At 33.9% G+C, this 16,517-nt stretch overlaps 1 protein-coding gene across 1 annotated transcript; it reads left to right on the top strand.

The window, feature by feature from the left end:
* The first annotated feature begins 4,946 nt into the window (after positions 1 to 4,946).
* Positions 4,947 to 14,089, top strand: LOC123535268 (zinc finger protein 845-like). The gene is made up of 2 exons (XM_053520318.1): positions 4,947 to 5,754; positions 9,968 to 14,089. The coding sequence occupies exon 2, from the start codon at positions 9,989 to 9,991 to the stop codon at positions 11,756 to 11,758; it is 1,770 nt and encodes a 589-aa protein (XP_053376293.1). The 5' UTR covers positions 4,947 to 5,754; positions 9,968 to 9,988; the 3' UTR covers positions 11,759 to 14,089.
* The last annotated feature ends 2,428 nt before the right edge of the window (positions 14,090 to 16,517 follow it).

Here is a 16,517-nt window from a genome sequence, read left to right as displayed (position 1 = left end):
TAACAAAGTATTCTTATTGTAATTGTTCATAAGGTCAGACAATTTGAGAGTATCTGGATATTTAAAATAATATTCATCTATATATTAAATATATAGATGAATATTATGTTGATAGAAAAAAATATATTACATTTTTTATCAACATTGAAATATATATTTGTAATAAAAAGGAAATTCATCTCCTAAATATGTTACTGTTACACAAATGACAAGTACTTTGTTCTCTTGCATTGTTTTCAAATCTACCTTTTTCTATTGGCAACATGATTCATGCATCTGAATTTACAAAGTGAAATGCTAAGGTCAAAAGGTAAAAGCTCGAAATATTTTTCAAATACAAATTCGTGTTTATACATTCTATAATTTAAACATTTGCTTGGGTTATTAACTGAATAGTTCCAGTTTTGTATAAACTGATCTTTAATTCAAGTGTTAACAACATTTTAGAAGGAGTTACAAGAGCGAATCTTCTGATCTAACGACTAATTAGATATACCAAGAGAATCAAGACTTTCTTTAAAATAACATAACCAGTTAAATTTCTTGTTTTGCCTCTGAGACAGTGAGAGAAGTTCTGTACAAAATATTACAAATTTTATTTTCCTTGGAGCTTATTAACTTACTTCAAAAACTTAACACTCTACAACTTGAAAGTGGTAAAATACCAAGATCACCATACAACATGTTATTAGGGGTACTCTGCTTCAAATTTAAAATAAGTTTTATATATTTCAACTGAAATTTATCAACAATATCTAAATTTTCAACCCCTCCCCCATACCTCTGAGCCGTACAAGACAATAGGAGTAACCATGGTATCGAAAAGGTGCAACTGCAAATAAATAGGTAAAAACAACTTCCTGAATTTACTAATAACTGCAAACATAGCTTTGCGTGCTTGATCAACTAAATGAGCCTCAGTTCTACCGAACTTGCCATTGAATGAAAATTGAATACCTAGGTATGAGAAGTAGTCAGCAATTTCTAAAATATTACCACTCTCAAATTGAAATACTGAAGCATTACGTATACCTCTCTTATTTTTCAAAAATATGACAACTTTAGCCCCTATGAGGTGCAATACTCTGACATAGCATTAAGAGCTGACTTGAGGTCATTAGGGGTCTCTGCTAAGATGACTGTGTCATCAGCATACAATAGCAAATATAACTTGAAGAAGAAAACTTCAAAATCGTTATCACTTAACATATTACTAGCATTATCAGAAAATAACTGAAGACCATGAAATTTACTAGACAAAAAGCTATTAATCATTCCAGAATAAAAAAAAAGTAGAATAGGAAAGAGATTTTCACCTTGTCTAACTCCTGTATCACAAAAAATTCAGATAGAGTATTGTTTGATTTTACACAAGACTTCGCTCAAGTTATCATACATGTTGAGAATAATTTTAAAACATTTACCATCAATATTGTAACTTAGAATCTTTCGTCGCAGAGCAGTACGATTGACTGAGTTGAGAGAAATTTGGTTAATACAAAAAAAGCACAGTACAGTTTTTTATTATTGACAAAATACATATCTATTAACAATTTTAAAGAAAATATATGATCAACAGGGCTATAATGTTTTCTAAATCCAGCCTGTTCTTCACACAATATGTTATTGACCTTAAAAGTGTTTAACCTAGTGTTTTATAAAGACGTGAACAACTTTCCAAAACAGCTTAATATAGTTATGCCCCTGTAATTGTCAGGGTTATTAATGCTACCCTTGTTCTTGTACAAAGGTAAATAACACCATTACTCCAGATATCGGGAAAAATACCTGACAACAACAGACGACGGACACATGTTAATCACAAAAGCTCTTCTAGAGCACTTCTTGCTCAGGTGAGGTAATAGACCCTCATTTTTTTCCTCTAATGGCACTTCTGCTTGTAAAATGGGGACTTATTTCATTCTCAGAATGTATTTTCAGTAAAATAAGACAAGGTTCATGTTAAAGTGCATGTGTTTATGGCAAATACAAAGACAAACCTAAAATAAAGCTGATTACTGTGCGACGCTGTCAAGAAAGCGATCCACAAAGGATTAGTGAATTCAATCTGGCGCCGCTTCACCCCATTTACTGTTCATATTCTCACATGTTATTTATTGCAGTTGCGATTATATATTAGTTGGTTTGAAATTCTAGAAAATATAGTCTTGTATGAGACACACCGTCGCATTACGGTCTCATGATGGTGAACATTTGTGCCAAGTTATTTCAAAATCCCTAAATGCATAAAGAAGTTATGGCACTGACACGAAACACAGACCATGTTTCTCCTTTGAGTGTTACTTTAAAAAGAAAAAGGAAAGTAATAAGATGGGCATTAACTACATATGGCCGATGTTTGTATGAAAACTTTGAGAGAGGTAGGTGCAATATCACTGAAGTAATTGCACGACCAAATATATGAGGACACATATACAAACAGATCGAACAGACAGACCGCATGGTGACTGCTTTATACCACCCTCCTTAAAACATTGTTTGCGGGTTCTAAATCTGAAGAAATACTACAGGAGCATAGGAAACGCCGACATTTTGTAAAGAAGTCACTCACAAACAGGCATACAGTCTTTCTACCAAATTCGCAAGCACTTGTACAGAAATTAAGCAAGCATGCATACAGTCAGGAAATAGTACTGAATCTTCTTTCCTTTACGGTTATAAACAAATTCGAGAATTTATTAATGATTTTATTTCATTTTACCAAACTAGTATTGTTTCTTTATCCATGAAACAGTGGAATTTACATATAGGTCATTCTTCCAGCAAGAAAATAAGTACTTGTGATGCCGACAATGTATAATTTCTGGACAAAATCAGTGATCAATCGAGTTTTTGCTATAATTCTACCTGTCATCAGACTAGCACATTATATACAGAAACAAGTCATGTTCAGGTTCTAATAAAATGAAAATATATATACCTTGAAAGCAAATCAGTCACTTTAAAATGCTGTTTTTCAACGTTTAGCTGTCAGTTTATTGTTTTGATCACTCGCAAGAGGAAGAGGGGAAATACAGTCGTTTATAGGGTGTGGTTACAGTTTAGAAACAATATTCTCTACCCATAGGCTTGAGAAATGTTTTATGGTTTTGCTGTAAATATTGTAAAGCATTGAAGTTTTATTTTAACAAAAAAAGTTTATAGAAAATAGATACTTTTATCTCATCTTTTCGAAGAAAAAGTAGAGCTATTGCACTCGCCCCCTTTGTTGGTGTCCAAGTTGGTTAATGTTTTTTGATGAAGTCAAGTAAAATATCTCTTACTATCAAAGCTTTGACTTGAAACTGAAATTGGTTAACTATCAAAAGCTACACAATAAGAGGCAATTCCCATAACTCTTATTTGAGTTTTGACAGAGTTATGTCCCTTTCTGGCTTTGAATTTTATGGTTTGATTATGACTTGAAATTTAAATAGTTACAGTCCCCATAATTCTGATTTGAATTTTGACAGAGTTATGTCCCTTTTTGATTTGAATTTCTTGGTTAAAGATTTTGGCAGGTTAGATATCTCTTTGATAAAGCTTTTGGCTTGAAACTTAAATTAGTTATTTTTTATCAAAGGTTATACAATAAGAAGCAATCCCCACAACTCTGATTTGAAATTTGAAAGTTTTTTGACAGAGTTATGCCCTTTCTGATGACAAAGCTCTGATTCAGAGTATCTTATGGACAGCTGTTGTTTGATTACTGGTAAAATGTTACTTGGTGTTACAGCTGAGGAACAATATTCTTTACCCATAGGTTTAACAAGTGGTTTATGGTCTTACTGTGAATATTGTAAAACATTGAAGTTTTTATTGTAACAAAAAAGGAAAACCAACATTTTTTAAAGCATACAGATATTTTAGGTTAGTTAATTGTAAAATGTAAGATAATATGTGTTTTAGACTATTATAAATTTTTAACAAATGTACATTATAATCTCTTGCAAATCTATATAGATTGGCTTTGTGGTACAGTGTTAATATAAATCTTATATGTATGTATTTATAATATAAATGTACACAAAGATGAGACTTAAATAAAATGTTGAACTGAACTGCATTTTCAATTTAATTAGGATAAGTTGAAGGCACATTTCATATTATAAACAAGTTTTAATACAAACAAATTTTTCGACATCACAATTAAGCAGTGGACAATATGTACATATATAATTATGTATAGGATTTTATGCAACACTAATTTTTTGAATTTGAAAATAGTAATTTAATGCGCACTAAGTCTTGTTTTCTATCGTCATTTATTTAATATTCATACACATACAGAATCTCATAACCAATTCTTTAATGCATGTTCTCTCAAATAAACGGACATCAAGCAAACATTTATTTCAGGGAAACATGTATCTCTGACCGCTTTAAGTTCGGCACATTTAAGCACAATGTGTTCTATATTTTCTTTTCCTTTGTTGCAGAGTTTGCAAGTTGGATCTATTTCATTCTGATTAAAAGCTACTCTGGTTGATTGAAATATATATGTTCCAGTGATTAATTTCATCTTTACCGGAAGTCTTATCATACGTTTTAACGACTTAAATGGAATGTGCAGCAGTGGGTGTGGTTTCCCAGGTGTATAGATCCTGTTGAGTAACTTCAGTAACTTATGTAGTGTTGCATCTGATAAAATGCTTGTAGACAAAAATTCATTTACTTTTGAGTGAATAAGACGTTTCCATGCTTGCATGGTGTATGGAGTATCCAAAAGTTCGGTAGCCTCTGGTAAGGAGTATTTCCACAGTTTGTCTATAACACCAGCATGGAAAAGCCTACGGAGTAGATGTTCATGGTCGATGAGGTCTTCAGCATCGAGAAAGATTAAGTCACAAGGAACCTTATTGTCCATGCAATCTCTGGTGGCCTCTTCAAGTATGAGTGATGAGTGAAGCGGTGATGTATTTTTCATAAATTCCCGCTGGAATGGACTTTGTGAAGATTCAAGTGTTTCGACAATACGGTTTTTCAAGATAACTTCAATATTATTTTTCGAAGACAGGAAGTACTGTTATTGCTCTATAGTTTGTAGAATCTTTAGCACTACCTTTATTCTTAAATACAGGTGAAAGAAGGCCAATCTTCATTGATTCTGGAATTTGACCACTTTGGAACGCTCCATCAATCAGATTCAATAATGCTAATTTAAAATCAGAACCAGCATACATAACATGTTCAGTTGTCAAACCGTAATAATCAGCTGATTTACCTTTGTTTATCTGCTTTATTGCAACATTAAGTTCTTTTTCACTAACAGGAGATATGGGATAATCTTTTACAACTTCTTGTATGGCTCGAACTTCAAGTATTACCTGATTATTGTAATCTGAGTCAAACATTTTACAGTTACTGTCTCGAGCAAGCTTTTCAAAATGTTTTTTTAAACCCATTTGTAATTTCGTTACCCTTAAAAATTTCTCTATCGACATTCAAATCATCAATGAAATTTTTCAGTGAACTTTTCCTTTGTTTATTTACCAAAGAATAAATTAATTTGGAATTGCTGATTCTTGCTTTTAGCATGCGATCACGTTCAATGAAGTGTCTTCTGGCATGCTCACATCTTACAGAACTTCGAAATGCTGACTTACACTGCTTTCTCTGTATATATGCTGTGGGATGCTTCGTTGGTTTGCCTGCGCTAGCCCAAAGACGTACTGCAACTCAGAGATGTTTCAAGTTTTTGGAGATTTCGGCGTTCCATACTTGTAGGCGAGGTTGTGCCTTTCTCTGTTTACGGTAAGTAACAGGCATCTTTAAGAACATGAATGAGTTTATTATTTTCATCTTCCAACATATTTTGGGAATTTTCAGTATTTAATACAGTGTTCATCTTCTGAAATGGTTAAAGCTGTGTCGGATTTCACAGTGTTAATTCACGAGCAAACTATGGGTGAAGTTACAGTTTTAACAATGTTTTTGACTGTTTTTAGCTCACCTGAGCACGAAGTGCTCAAAGGTGAGCTTTTGTGATTGCCCTGTGTCCGTCATCTGTCCGTCCGTTCGTCCGTCGTCAACAATTTGATTGTTAACACTCTAGAGGTCACAATTTTGGACCAATCTTAATGAAACTTGGTCAAAATGTTACCCTCAATAAAATCTTAGACGAGTTTGATATTGGATCATCTGGGGGTCAAAAACTAGGTCACCAGGTCAAATCAAAGGAAAAGCTTGTTAACACTCTAGAAGTCACAATATTGGCCCAATCTTAATGAAACTTGGTCAGAATGTTACCCTCAATTAAATCTTAGACGAGTTCGATATTGGGTCATCAGGGGTCAGAAACTAGGTCACCAGGTCAGATCAAAGGAAAAGCTTGTTAACACTCTAGAGATAACAATTTTGGCCCAATCTTAATGAAACTTGGTCCAAATGTTACTTTCAATAAAATCTTGGACGAGTTTGATATTGGGTCATCAGAGATCAAAAACTAGGTTATCAGGTCAAATCAAAGGAAAAGCTTGTTAACACTCTGGAGGTCACAATTTGGTCCAATCTTAAACTTGGTCAGAATGTTATCTTCAATACAATCTTGGATGAGTTCAATATTGGGTTATCTGGGGTCAAAACCTAGGTCACCAGGTCAAATCAAAGGAAAAGCTTTTTAACACTGTAGAGGCGACGTTTATGACTGTATCTTCATGAGTCTTGGTCAGACTGTTAATCTTGATGGTCTCAAGATCCAGTTTGAATCTGGGTCATGTAGGATCAAAAACTAGGTTACCAGGTCAAATCAAAGGAAAAGCTAGTTAACACTGTAGAGGCCACATTTATGACCATATCATAATGAAACTTGGTCAGAATGTTGATCTTGATGATCTATAGGTCAAGTTCAAATCTGGGTCAGGTGGGATCAAAAGGTCACTAGGTCAAATCAAAGAAAAAGCTTGTTAACACTGTAGAGGCCACATTTATGACTGTATCTTCATAAAACATGGTGGTCAAGTTCGAATCTGGGTCATGTGGGGTCAAGAACTAGGGCACCGGGTCAAATCAAAGGAAAAGCTAGTTAACACTTTAGAGATCACATTTATGACCATATCTTTATGAAACTTAGTCAGAATGTTAATGTTAATGATCTTTAGGTCAATAGGTCAGGTGAGCGATACAGGGCCTTCATGGCCCTCTTGTTTGATGTTACTTGTTTTGACTCATGACTGTCATTTTCAGGCAAAAAGTTCTGCTTTGTCAAGTTCCTAGATTTCTGTATCATCGTACCCAGAGCTTGATTCAATTTTTCAATGTTCAAGGATTTACCATCTACATTGATGTTTCTGTAAACTTATAAATTGAAGGCAAGTCTTGTTCAAGAAAGAGGTCAACATTTTTACCATTCACCATAAATTTACTTGCGGTGATATACATATTCATAGTATATAAGCCAGCAGGCGATTCAACCCGAACAGTATACTCAACTATAGCCTTTCTGGATTTGTCAATTACTTTGTTGACTGTACTACTATCAAAATGTAAAAGAGACGCTTTTTTCAATATTTCATACGTAACAAGGTCGGCAGTAAGTACACTCTGAGAACCACCATCCTTGCTTCCAATGTCAATGTTAAACTCTCTGTGATGCACGCAATTTTTTGGCTAGAGCCTTATCTACATTTAGTTCATAGTATTTGGCAACAAGTGGGCACAGGTTCACCTTGCAAATTTTACAGAATGTTCATAAATGGTTGAATATTACAGTCTATCAGACTACTAAAATGTTCGTAACACTGAGGTGAAACACAAAGTATACACGATAAAAAAGTCTCAAGAGAACCCGTGCAAGAACAGCATTTACTTCAACAGCTGCACTAGTTAAATTTTACATGAGGCATTATAATGTTCATAAATAATAGACAGAATAATTATTAAAAAGGCACACTGCCATTGAAAATACTTAAAAGTTACTAAAAGCCGATAAAATATTTAAATGTCCTAAAAAAACTACAATATGGTGGTCAGGTGCCGTGCCACATGCAGACCTTTGTTCTCAACTCAATCTCATGTAAACTCTTCCAACCGTGCTCTATAACTCGGGAAATGTCAGTACTACACACAAACCATTACCACACTTTGTACTATAAAAACTTTCTGTTTATAACAGTTAAACTAATAAGATATAAAAAATTTCTGTCCCAGCACAAAAAAACGTCTTCCCTAATTATGCTATTTGTTACACATGATGTGTAAATTTATCTTTTTTTGTACAGACTAATAAAAAAAATATTATAAGCAGCATGTAGATTGCTTTAGTGTAATGTAAATTTCATGCTAATTCAGCTACTCAATTTAGGGCGTGGTCCCGCACGTTCAGCCCTTGACGGGGAGATAACATGAAAACAAAAACAAGATATTACAGATTTATCCATAACCCAAATAAATAAATACATTTTATAATGAAATCGATTTGATATATTTGAAATCAAAGAATATTTAATTAATGAGAGTCTAACGTAAAATAATATATTTTAAATAATAATAATAAAAAACTAGATATTGCTTAATATACCTTGATGTTATTTCTAGACCTGCGGAGGCTTACATTTGATTTGGCTGTAATCAGTTGATAAGAAAAATTTTGTGCTTGATTTTGTTTTTTAGGCATTAGCATTCTTCGTCAAGGTACACCTATTTCACAATTATATGCTTAGTTTCGTTGCAAAATACTGAGAAAATCTAGTGAAATGACCATTTATTACAGGTCACTTCCATTTAAATTTACACAAAATCTAGCCCTTAGCAAGCAGTATCTAAAGTTTTGTTACATTATTCATGAAATTTTTATTTAAGGTCCATTTAATCGTTACAATGTTTGTCATTTAAAATCGGAAACATGCTTATTTAATTAACATCTAGACAATAGCAGAGCTAAAATGTGAGAGAAGACATTTACTACTAACTAGGTCCTTAAGTCGATTAAAATAGAGCCACCTGGTCGAAAATAAGGTCTAAATTCCCAAAAAATAAAAGAAATTTAAGAGTTTTCAGCCATTTTTCACCATTTTACATCACAGAAAAGATTAATGACCTTTTCATTGATTTTTGAGGTGTTTGGCAAAAGACCTGGCCCCGATTTCACGAAAAAACTTAAGTAATTACTTAGCTAAGTCTGTTATTTCAAATGCCTGTGTTTGCTCTTTATGTGTCTTTAATGTTAACTTTTTCAGCTATAACAGAACCGTATGTGTCTATTTCATTAATTAAAAGACAACAATTATGAATTCTAAAGAAAACAGAGTATAAAAATAAAAAATATACTTAAGAAAATACTAAAGTTCGTTATATCGTGCTTAAGTAGAAATGTGATATTTGCTTGACTAAAATAAGTACTGCAGACAAAAACTACTAACCATAGTATAATTTAGCTACAAATAAATTGTTATAGAAAAAATCAACATGAAATAACAAGAAATTAAGCAATAGCATAATTTTGAAATAACATACTTAACTAAGTAATTACTTAAGTTTTTTCGTGAAATCGGGGCCAGGTATCGCTCCTTTTACGATGTTGCGCCATCACTTCAGGTTTGTCAGACGTACAGAAGTACCTTAATATACATTATCTTGATAAAGCGAAAATTTCTTAAATGATTGTTTCAATAGCTGAAAGTTTTCTGAAAATATTTTTGTGATATTATCTCAATACGGTTTGCCTAAGTGCTCAAAGCTGTCATTTATATTAGCTAGAAAACTTTTTCGATACTTTAAGAAATTATCGTGAATTCTTTCAAACTTTTCTGGAAAAATCTCAATAGGCTAAATTTCCTGCAAAGGAAAAGCCTTTCTAGAAAAAAATAATTTATTGCGATAATATTTTCGGATAAATGCACTTAATGGAAACTTTCGAATATCAACGTGACAGCTTTTAAGCATCTTATGGCAGTTTCAAGTTTGAGCTAAAAATATTTTCGGGTAATAAAGTATCTAAAAATATTATTTTTTGCTGAAATATTTTCAGATATATGCACACATTTCCAGGATGTTCCAGCATAAGAGAATACATACAAGACAGAAAGTGTTTGATTCAAGCAGTAATCTTAACACAGATGTAATAAAACGAAAGGAAAATGAGCATTTTAAATGTGATACTTGTGATCGTGCATTTAGTGCTATGAAAAATCTCAAACAGCACATAAAAACACACATAGGAGAGAAGGTTATTGTATGTGATATTGCATGTAAGACAAGTAGTTATCTTAAGACACATATGACAACACATACAGGAGAGAAACGTTTTAATTGTGGTGCTTATGATTTTGTTTGTAATACAAGCGGTAATATGAAAACACATATGAGAATGCATTCAGGACGGAAACAGTTTAATTGTAACGAATGTGCTTATGCATGTTTTAAAATGAGTGCGTTGAAGGTTCATATGAGAGTACACACAGGGGAGAGACCATTTAAATGTGACGTCTGTCATCGTGCATTTAGTGCAAGGAATGTTCTGACGAAACACAAGACGATACACACAGGAGAGAAAAACTTTAAATGTGCTGTTTGTGATTATGTATGTACTAGGAGAAGTTCTTTGTACAATCATAAGAAAATACACACAGGTCAGAAACCTTTTAAATGTGATTTTTGTGATTATGCATGTAATTCAAGCAGTCATCTAAAGACACATATGAGAAAACATACAGGAGAAAAACCTTTTAAATGTGGTATTTGTGGTCATGCTAGTGGCGATAGCTCTACGCTGAGGAAACATAAGCAGAGACATACAGGAGAAAAACCCTTTAAATGTGACGTTTGTGACCATGACAGTAGTAATAGCTCTACCATGAAGAGACATATGAGAATACATACAGGACAAAAGCCCTTTAAATGTGATGTTTGTGATTATGCATGTAGTGATAGCTGTGTGCTGAAGACACATATACGGAGACATACAGGGAAAAAGCCCTTTAAATGCGATGTTTGTGAGTATGCCGGTTGTTCAAAAGATGATCTGAGGAAACATATCCTGCTACATACAGGGCTAAAACGGTTTAAATGTCCTGTTTGTGACTATGCATGTTGTTCAAAAAGTGACATAAAGAAACATATGCGAAGACATACAGGAGAAAAACCCTTTAAATGTGATGTTTGCGATTATGCGTATTGTTCAAGAAGTGTTCTGAAGACACATATTCTGAAACATACAGGACTAAAACCTTTTAAATGTCATGTTTGTAACTATGCATGTTGTTCAAGAAGTGCCATGAGGAGACATACGCGTAGACACACAGGAGAAAAACCCTTTAAATGCGATGTCTGCGATTATGCCAGTAGTGAAAGCTCTGTGCTGAAGACACATTTGCAGACACATACAGGAGAAAAACCCTTTAAATGTGATGTTTGCGATTATGCATGTTGCTCAAGAAGTGTTATGAAGACACACGTTCTGATACATACAGGACTAAAACCTTTTAAATGTCATGTTTGTAACTATGCATGTTGTTCAAAAAGTGCCATGAGGAGACATACGCGTAGACACACAGGAGAAAAACCCTTTAAATGCGATGTCTGCGATTATGCCAGTAGTGAAAGCTCTGTGCTGAAGACACATATGCGGACACATACAAGAGAGAAACCCTTTAAATGTGATGTTTGTGATTTTGCAAGTAGTTATAGCAGTGTGCTGAAGACACATATGCGGACACATACAGGAGAGAAACCCTTTAAATGTGATGTTTGTGATTTTGCAAGTAGTTATAGCTCTGTGCTGAAGAAACATATGCGGACACATACAGGAGAGAAACCCTAAAAATGTGATGTTTGTGATTTTGCTTTTTATTCGAAATACTGTCTGAAGAGACATGTTATTACAACACATACTGGAGAGGAGTGCTTTAACTGTGATGTGTGTGGTCATGACGAAACATACTGAAGAGAAAGATGTTAATAATAATGTCTAGGATTCTTTAGAGAAAGAAATTTAGAGATGATACTTCAGATTATAACTGGTTTCAAAATATAAGAAGCCCGCCCGCTTAGCTCAGTAGGTAAGAGCGTTGGTCTACGGATCGCGGGGTCGCGAGTTCGATCCTTGGGCGGGGCGTATGTTCTCCGTGACTATTTGATAAACGACATTGTGTCTGAAATCATTAGTCCTCCACCTCTGATAATTCATGTGGGGAAGTTGGCAGTTACTTGCGGAGAACAGGTTTGTACTGGTACAGAATCCAGGAACACTGGTTAGGTTAACTGCCCGCCGTTACATGACTGAAATACTGTTGAAAAACGGCGTTAAAACCAAAACGAAAACGAAACGAAACAAAATATAAGAGGATATCTGTTTGTTAGCTCACCTGAGCATGAAATAACCAAGGAGGGCTATTGTGGTCAGTGATTGTCCAGCCTCGGTCTTCGTACCTTGTCCGTCAACATTTTCCTTCCTTTAAAAAATATCTCCTCCTAAACCACTAGAGACATGTTCCTCAGATAGTTTTTCTTTAATCTCAAGGTTAGCTTTTGTGATCGCCCTGTGTCCGTCGTTGTCCGTCCGTTCGTCCATCTGTCGTCAACAATTTGACTGTTAACACTCTAGAGGTCACAGTTTTGACCTAATCTTAATGAAACTTGGTCAGAATGTTACCCTCAATAAAATTTTGGACGAGTTTAATATTGGGTCATCTGGGGTCAAAAACTAGGTCACCAGGTCAAATCAAAGGAAAAGCTTGTTAACACTCTAGAGGTCACAATTTTGGCCCAATCTTTATGAAACTTGGTCAGAAGGTTACCCTTAATAAAATCTTAGACGATTTCTATATTAGGTCATCTGGGGTCAAAAACTAGGTTACCAGGTCAGATCAAAGGAAAAGCTTGTTAACGCTCTAGAGGTCACAATTTTGGCCCAGTCTTAATGAAACTTGATTAAAATGTTATCCTCAATAAAATCTTGGATGAGTTTGACATTGGGTCATCTGGTGTCAAAAACTAGGTCACCAGGTCAAATCAAAGGAAAAGCTAGTTAACACTTTAGAGGCCATATTTATGACCATATCTTAATGAAACTTGGTCAAAATGTTAATCTTGATGGTCTATAGCTAAAGTTTAAATCTGGATGAGGTGGGGTTAAAAACTAGGTCACTAGGTCAAATCAAAGGAAAAGCTTGTTAACACTCTAGAGACCATATTTATGATCATATCTTAAAGAAACTTGGTCAAAATGTTAATCTTGATGGTCTATAGCTAAAGTTCAAATCTGGGTTAGGTGGGGTCAAAAACAAGGTCACCAGGTCAAATCAAAGGAAAAGCTTGTTAACACTCTAGAGGGCATATTTATGACTATATCTTTATGAAACTTATTCAGAATGTTAAACTTGATGATCTTTAGGATAAGTTCGAATCTGGGTCATGTCGGGTCAAAAACTAGGTCACTAGGTCATATTAAAGGAAAAGCTTGTTAACACTCTAGAGGCCATATTTATGACTGTATCTTCATGAAACTTAGTCAGAATGTTAAACTTGATGATCTTTAGGTAAAGTTTGAATCTGGGTCATGTTGGTTCAAAAACTAGGTCACGGAGTCAAATCAAAGGAATAGCTAGTTAACACTAGAGGCCACATTTATGACCATATCTTAATAAAACTTGGTCAGAATGTTGATCCTGATGATCTTTAGGTCAATAGGTCAGGTGAGCGATACAGGGCCTTCATGGCCCTCTTGTTTCCAATTTTCTAGTATTACATGAGGTTTCATAAATTTAAACACAGTTCTCTACAAAATTAATGATACTCCTGGTATTTCATGCCTTGGTGTCAGTAAGATCTTGTGAAGAGTGATTCAAGAAATTAATTTGACATCAATGGGCAAATACTAATAACAATGAAAATGATATTCATTTATTCTTATTGTAATATAATTGATAATAGTCTTGATCCAGTCAGTTGTACACTTATTAAAACAATAATAAATTTAAAGTAATTTTAATTATTATGAATACAATTATAACACAGAATATGACTCTTGTACAATAATGTATTTATAAGTGATATAGTTTTGAAAAACATAGACTGATAACAGTGAAAACAATATAGATATCAAAATAATAACTAATAAGATGGATTATCATTTATATAACTTGGTATGAAGAAGAATTATTATGGTTAGAAAGAAATCTAATTTATAAACCTACACTGATTTTTAACATTAATTTGATAGGAAAAAAAACTACATTTATTACACTGTATGGTAACTACAACGGTAGCTGTGTGTTTGGATTTGTCTAATATGACCATTCAAAAAGCAAAAAAAAAGAAAACAACAACAAAGGAACATCATGCAAGTTTTTGATGATATTTCATACGTCTTTTTGAAATTCTGTATAAAATAGTAAACTCAGTAACCCTGGTGATGCTCAAAAAAGTAATCACCACACTGGCATTGTGATTTGAATGATATTTATCCTAAATAATTAATCTTCTAAACTCACCGAAATTGTTCAGTTTCGTGTCAAATGTTCTAGAAATTCATTTTTTAGCTCACATGTCACAAAGTGACAAGGTGAGCTTTTGTGATCGCATGGCGTCCGTCCATCTTTGAGTCTGTAAACTGATATCTAGGTCAAGTTCGAAACTGGGTCACGTGCCTTAAAAACTAGGTCAGTAGGTCAAATAATAAAAAAACCTCGTGACCTCTCTATAGGCCAAATTTTTCATGGGATCTGTATGTAAGTTGGTCTGAATGTTCGTCTTGATGATATCTAGGTCAGGTTCAAAACTGGGTCAACTGCGGTCAAAAACTAGGTCAGTAGGTCTAAAAATAAAAAACCTTTTCAATGGATATTCATGAAAATTGGTGAGAATGTTCACCTTGATGATATCTAGTTGAAGTTCAAAACTGGGTCACGTCAGTAGGTATAATAATAGAAAAACCTTGTGACCTCTATAGAGGCCATATTTTTCATGAGATCTTCATGAAGATTCGTGAGAATGTTCACCTTGATGATATCTAGGTCAAATTCAAAACTGGGTCACGTGCTTTTAAAAACTATGTCATAAGGTCAAATAATAGAAAAACCATGTGACCTCTCTAGAGGCCATATTTTTCAATGGATCTTCATGAAAATTGGTCAGAATTTTTATCTTGATGATATCTAGGTCAAATTTAAAACTGGGTCACATAAGCTCAAAAACTAGGTCACTATGTCAAATAATAAAAAAACGATGTCATACTCAGTTCAAAACTGGGTCATGTGGGGACAGGTGAGCGATTCAGGACCTCTTGTATTGTTAGCGAAATCAAACTATTTTGACTTAATGGGTTTGAATATACTTGATGATTATCTCTAGTATAAGTATAAATAATCAGGGATATGTACAAAACATCTTAAAAGATCTATTCAAAAGGACATAAAACGTAGAGTTTGTAGAAACATGAATTATGTAATGGTTTGAATAACAAGTGTACACTGGTTTGGAAGTTTTTGGTTAGGACCTACCTTTCTAGCTGCTAATGTTTGTGTTTAATATACAAGAGAGTAGTGGAACCTTTGCTCTCGGTATTTTGTACATATATATATATATACTATTTAAGAAGCAAGAAAAATTTACTATTATGATTTGCCTATGCAGAAAACATGATATGGAAAATTGTTGTTATTATGCGTCTTCACATGACTGAGTCGTCTTGTGAGCTATTGACACGGCATACGTTAAAAGGTGAAATTTCGCCCTGAAGGGAACCTATGCTGGCGGTATGTTATATTTATTAAAGTAAAGCCGAGAAAAAATTAATAGGCCAAAACTGAACAAACAAGCATGATGCGAGTATAATATTTAGAACATTACACTTTTGTTATGCAAAAAACAAAAAGATTAGGATAGAATTTAATATGTGCCTCTGTGTGTATATTTCTTTACAGAAATGGAGCCACTATTAGAACAAAGCTTAAAAACGTATACTTATGTCATATGTAAACAGAATGTTAAAGTATTAATGATCCAAACAATGATGGTGATTAACTCACTAATGTTTCCTACACTTCTTTTGTCTAGTATAGGAAATTTACTCTTCCCTGCATCTCAGTCAGAGCCCTTTGAACTTTGTCAAAAAACTAAGATCAACATCAATCTTTTATGGTTCGACAGGTCTTCGTAGTGTAGCCAGGCGTCACATTCATAACATCTTGCTCTTAAATGTATCTTATATCTGAATGCAATGCATGATTTCTTATATACTAACTTCCACTGGGTGGTTTTGATGTATTTGTCTGAGATATGTGCGACATATTGCATAAAATGTATCGGCTGCAGTATACGTCACGTGAGCCGCACGTGCGGCTATCACTACGTTTGATGTATAGGCATATCACCACTGGTTGGTGTTGAACATAACATGGTAAAATATTTTCACCTGTGCCTTTGCAGAGAGTGTATTTATCTAGATACTGCCAGCATATGAATACCGCAAGCATAGGTTCCACCACTCTAATATGTTTCCATGGTTTCTATTATAAACAACTGGCTAATGATGCATGTTCAAGTATATCTTCCGACAAACGAAGCATGTCATCAATTAC

The sequence above is a fragment of the Mercenaria mercenaria genome, chromosome 12 (genome assembly GCF_021730395.1).
Source record: "Mercenaria mercenaria strain notata chromosome 12, MADL_Memer_1, whole genome shotgun sequence".
Classification (NCBI taxonomy): Eukaryota; Metazoa; Mollusca; class Bivalvia; order Venerida; family Veneridae; genus Mercenaria; species Mercenaria mercenaria.
This window is presented reverse-complemented; position numbering and strand designations above follow the sequence as displayed.

Excerpts from the sequence above, each read along its gene's own strand:
- LOC123535268 (XM_053520318.1), top strand. The coding sequence starts at position 9,989 with ATGTTCCAGCATAAGAGAATACATACAAGACAGAAAGTGTTTGATTCA.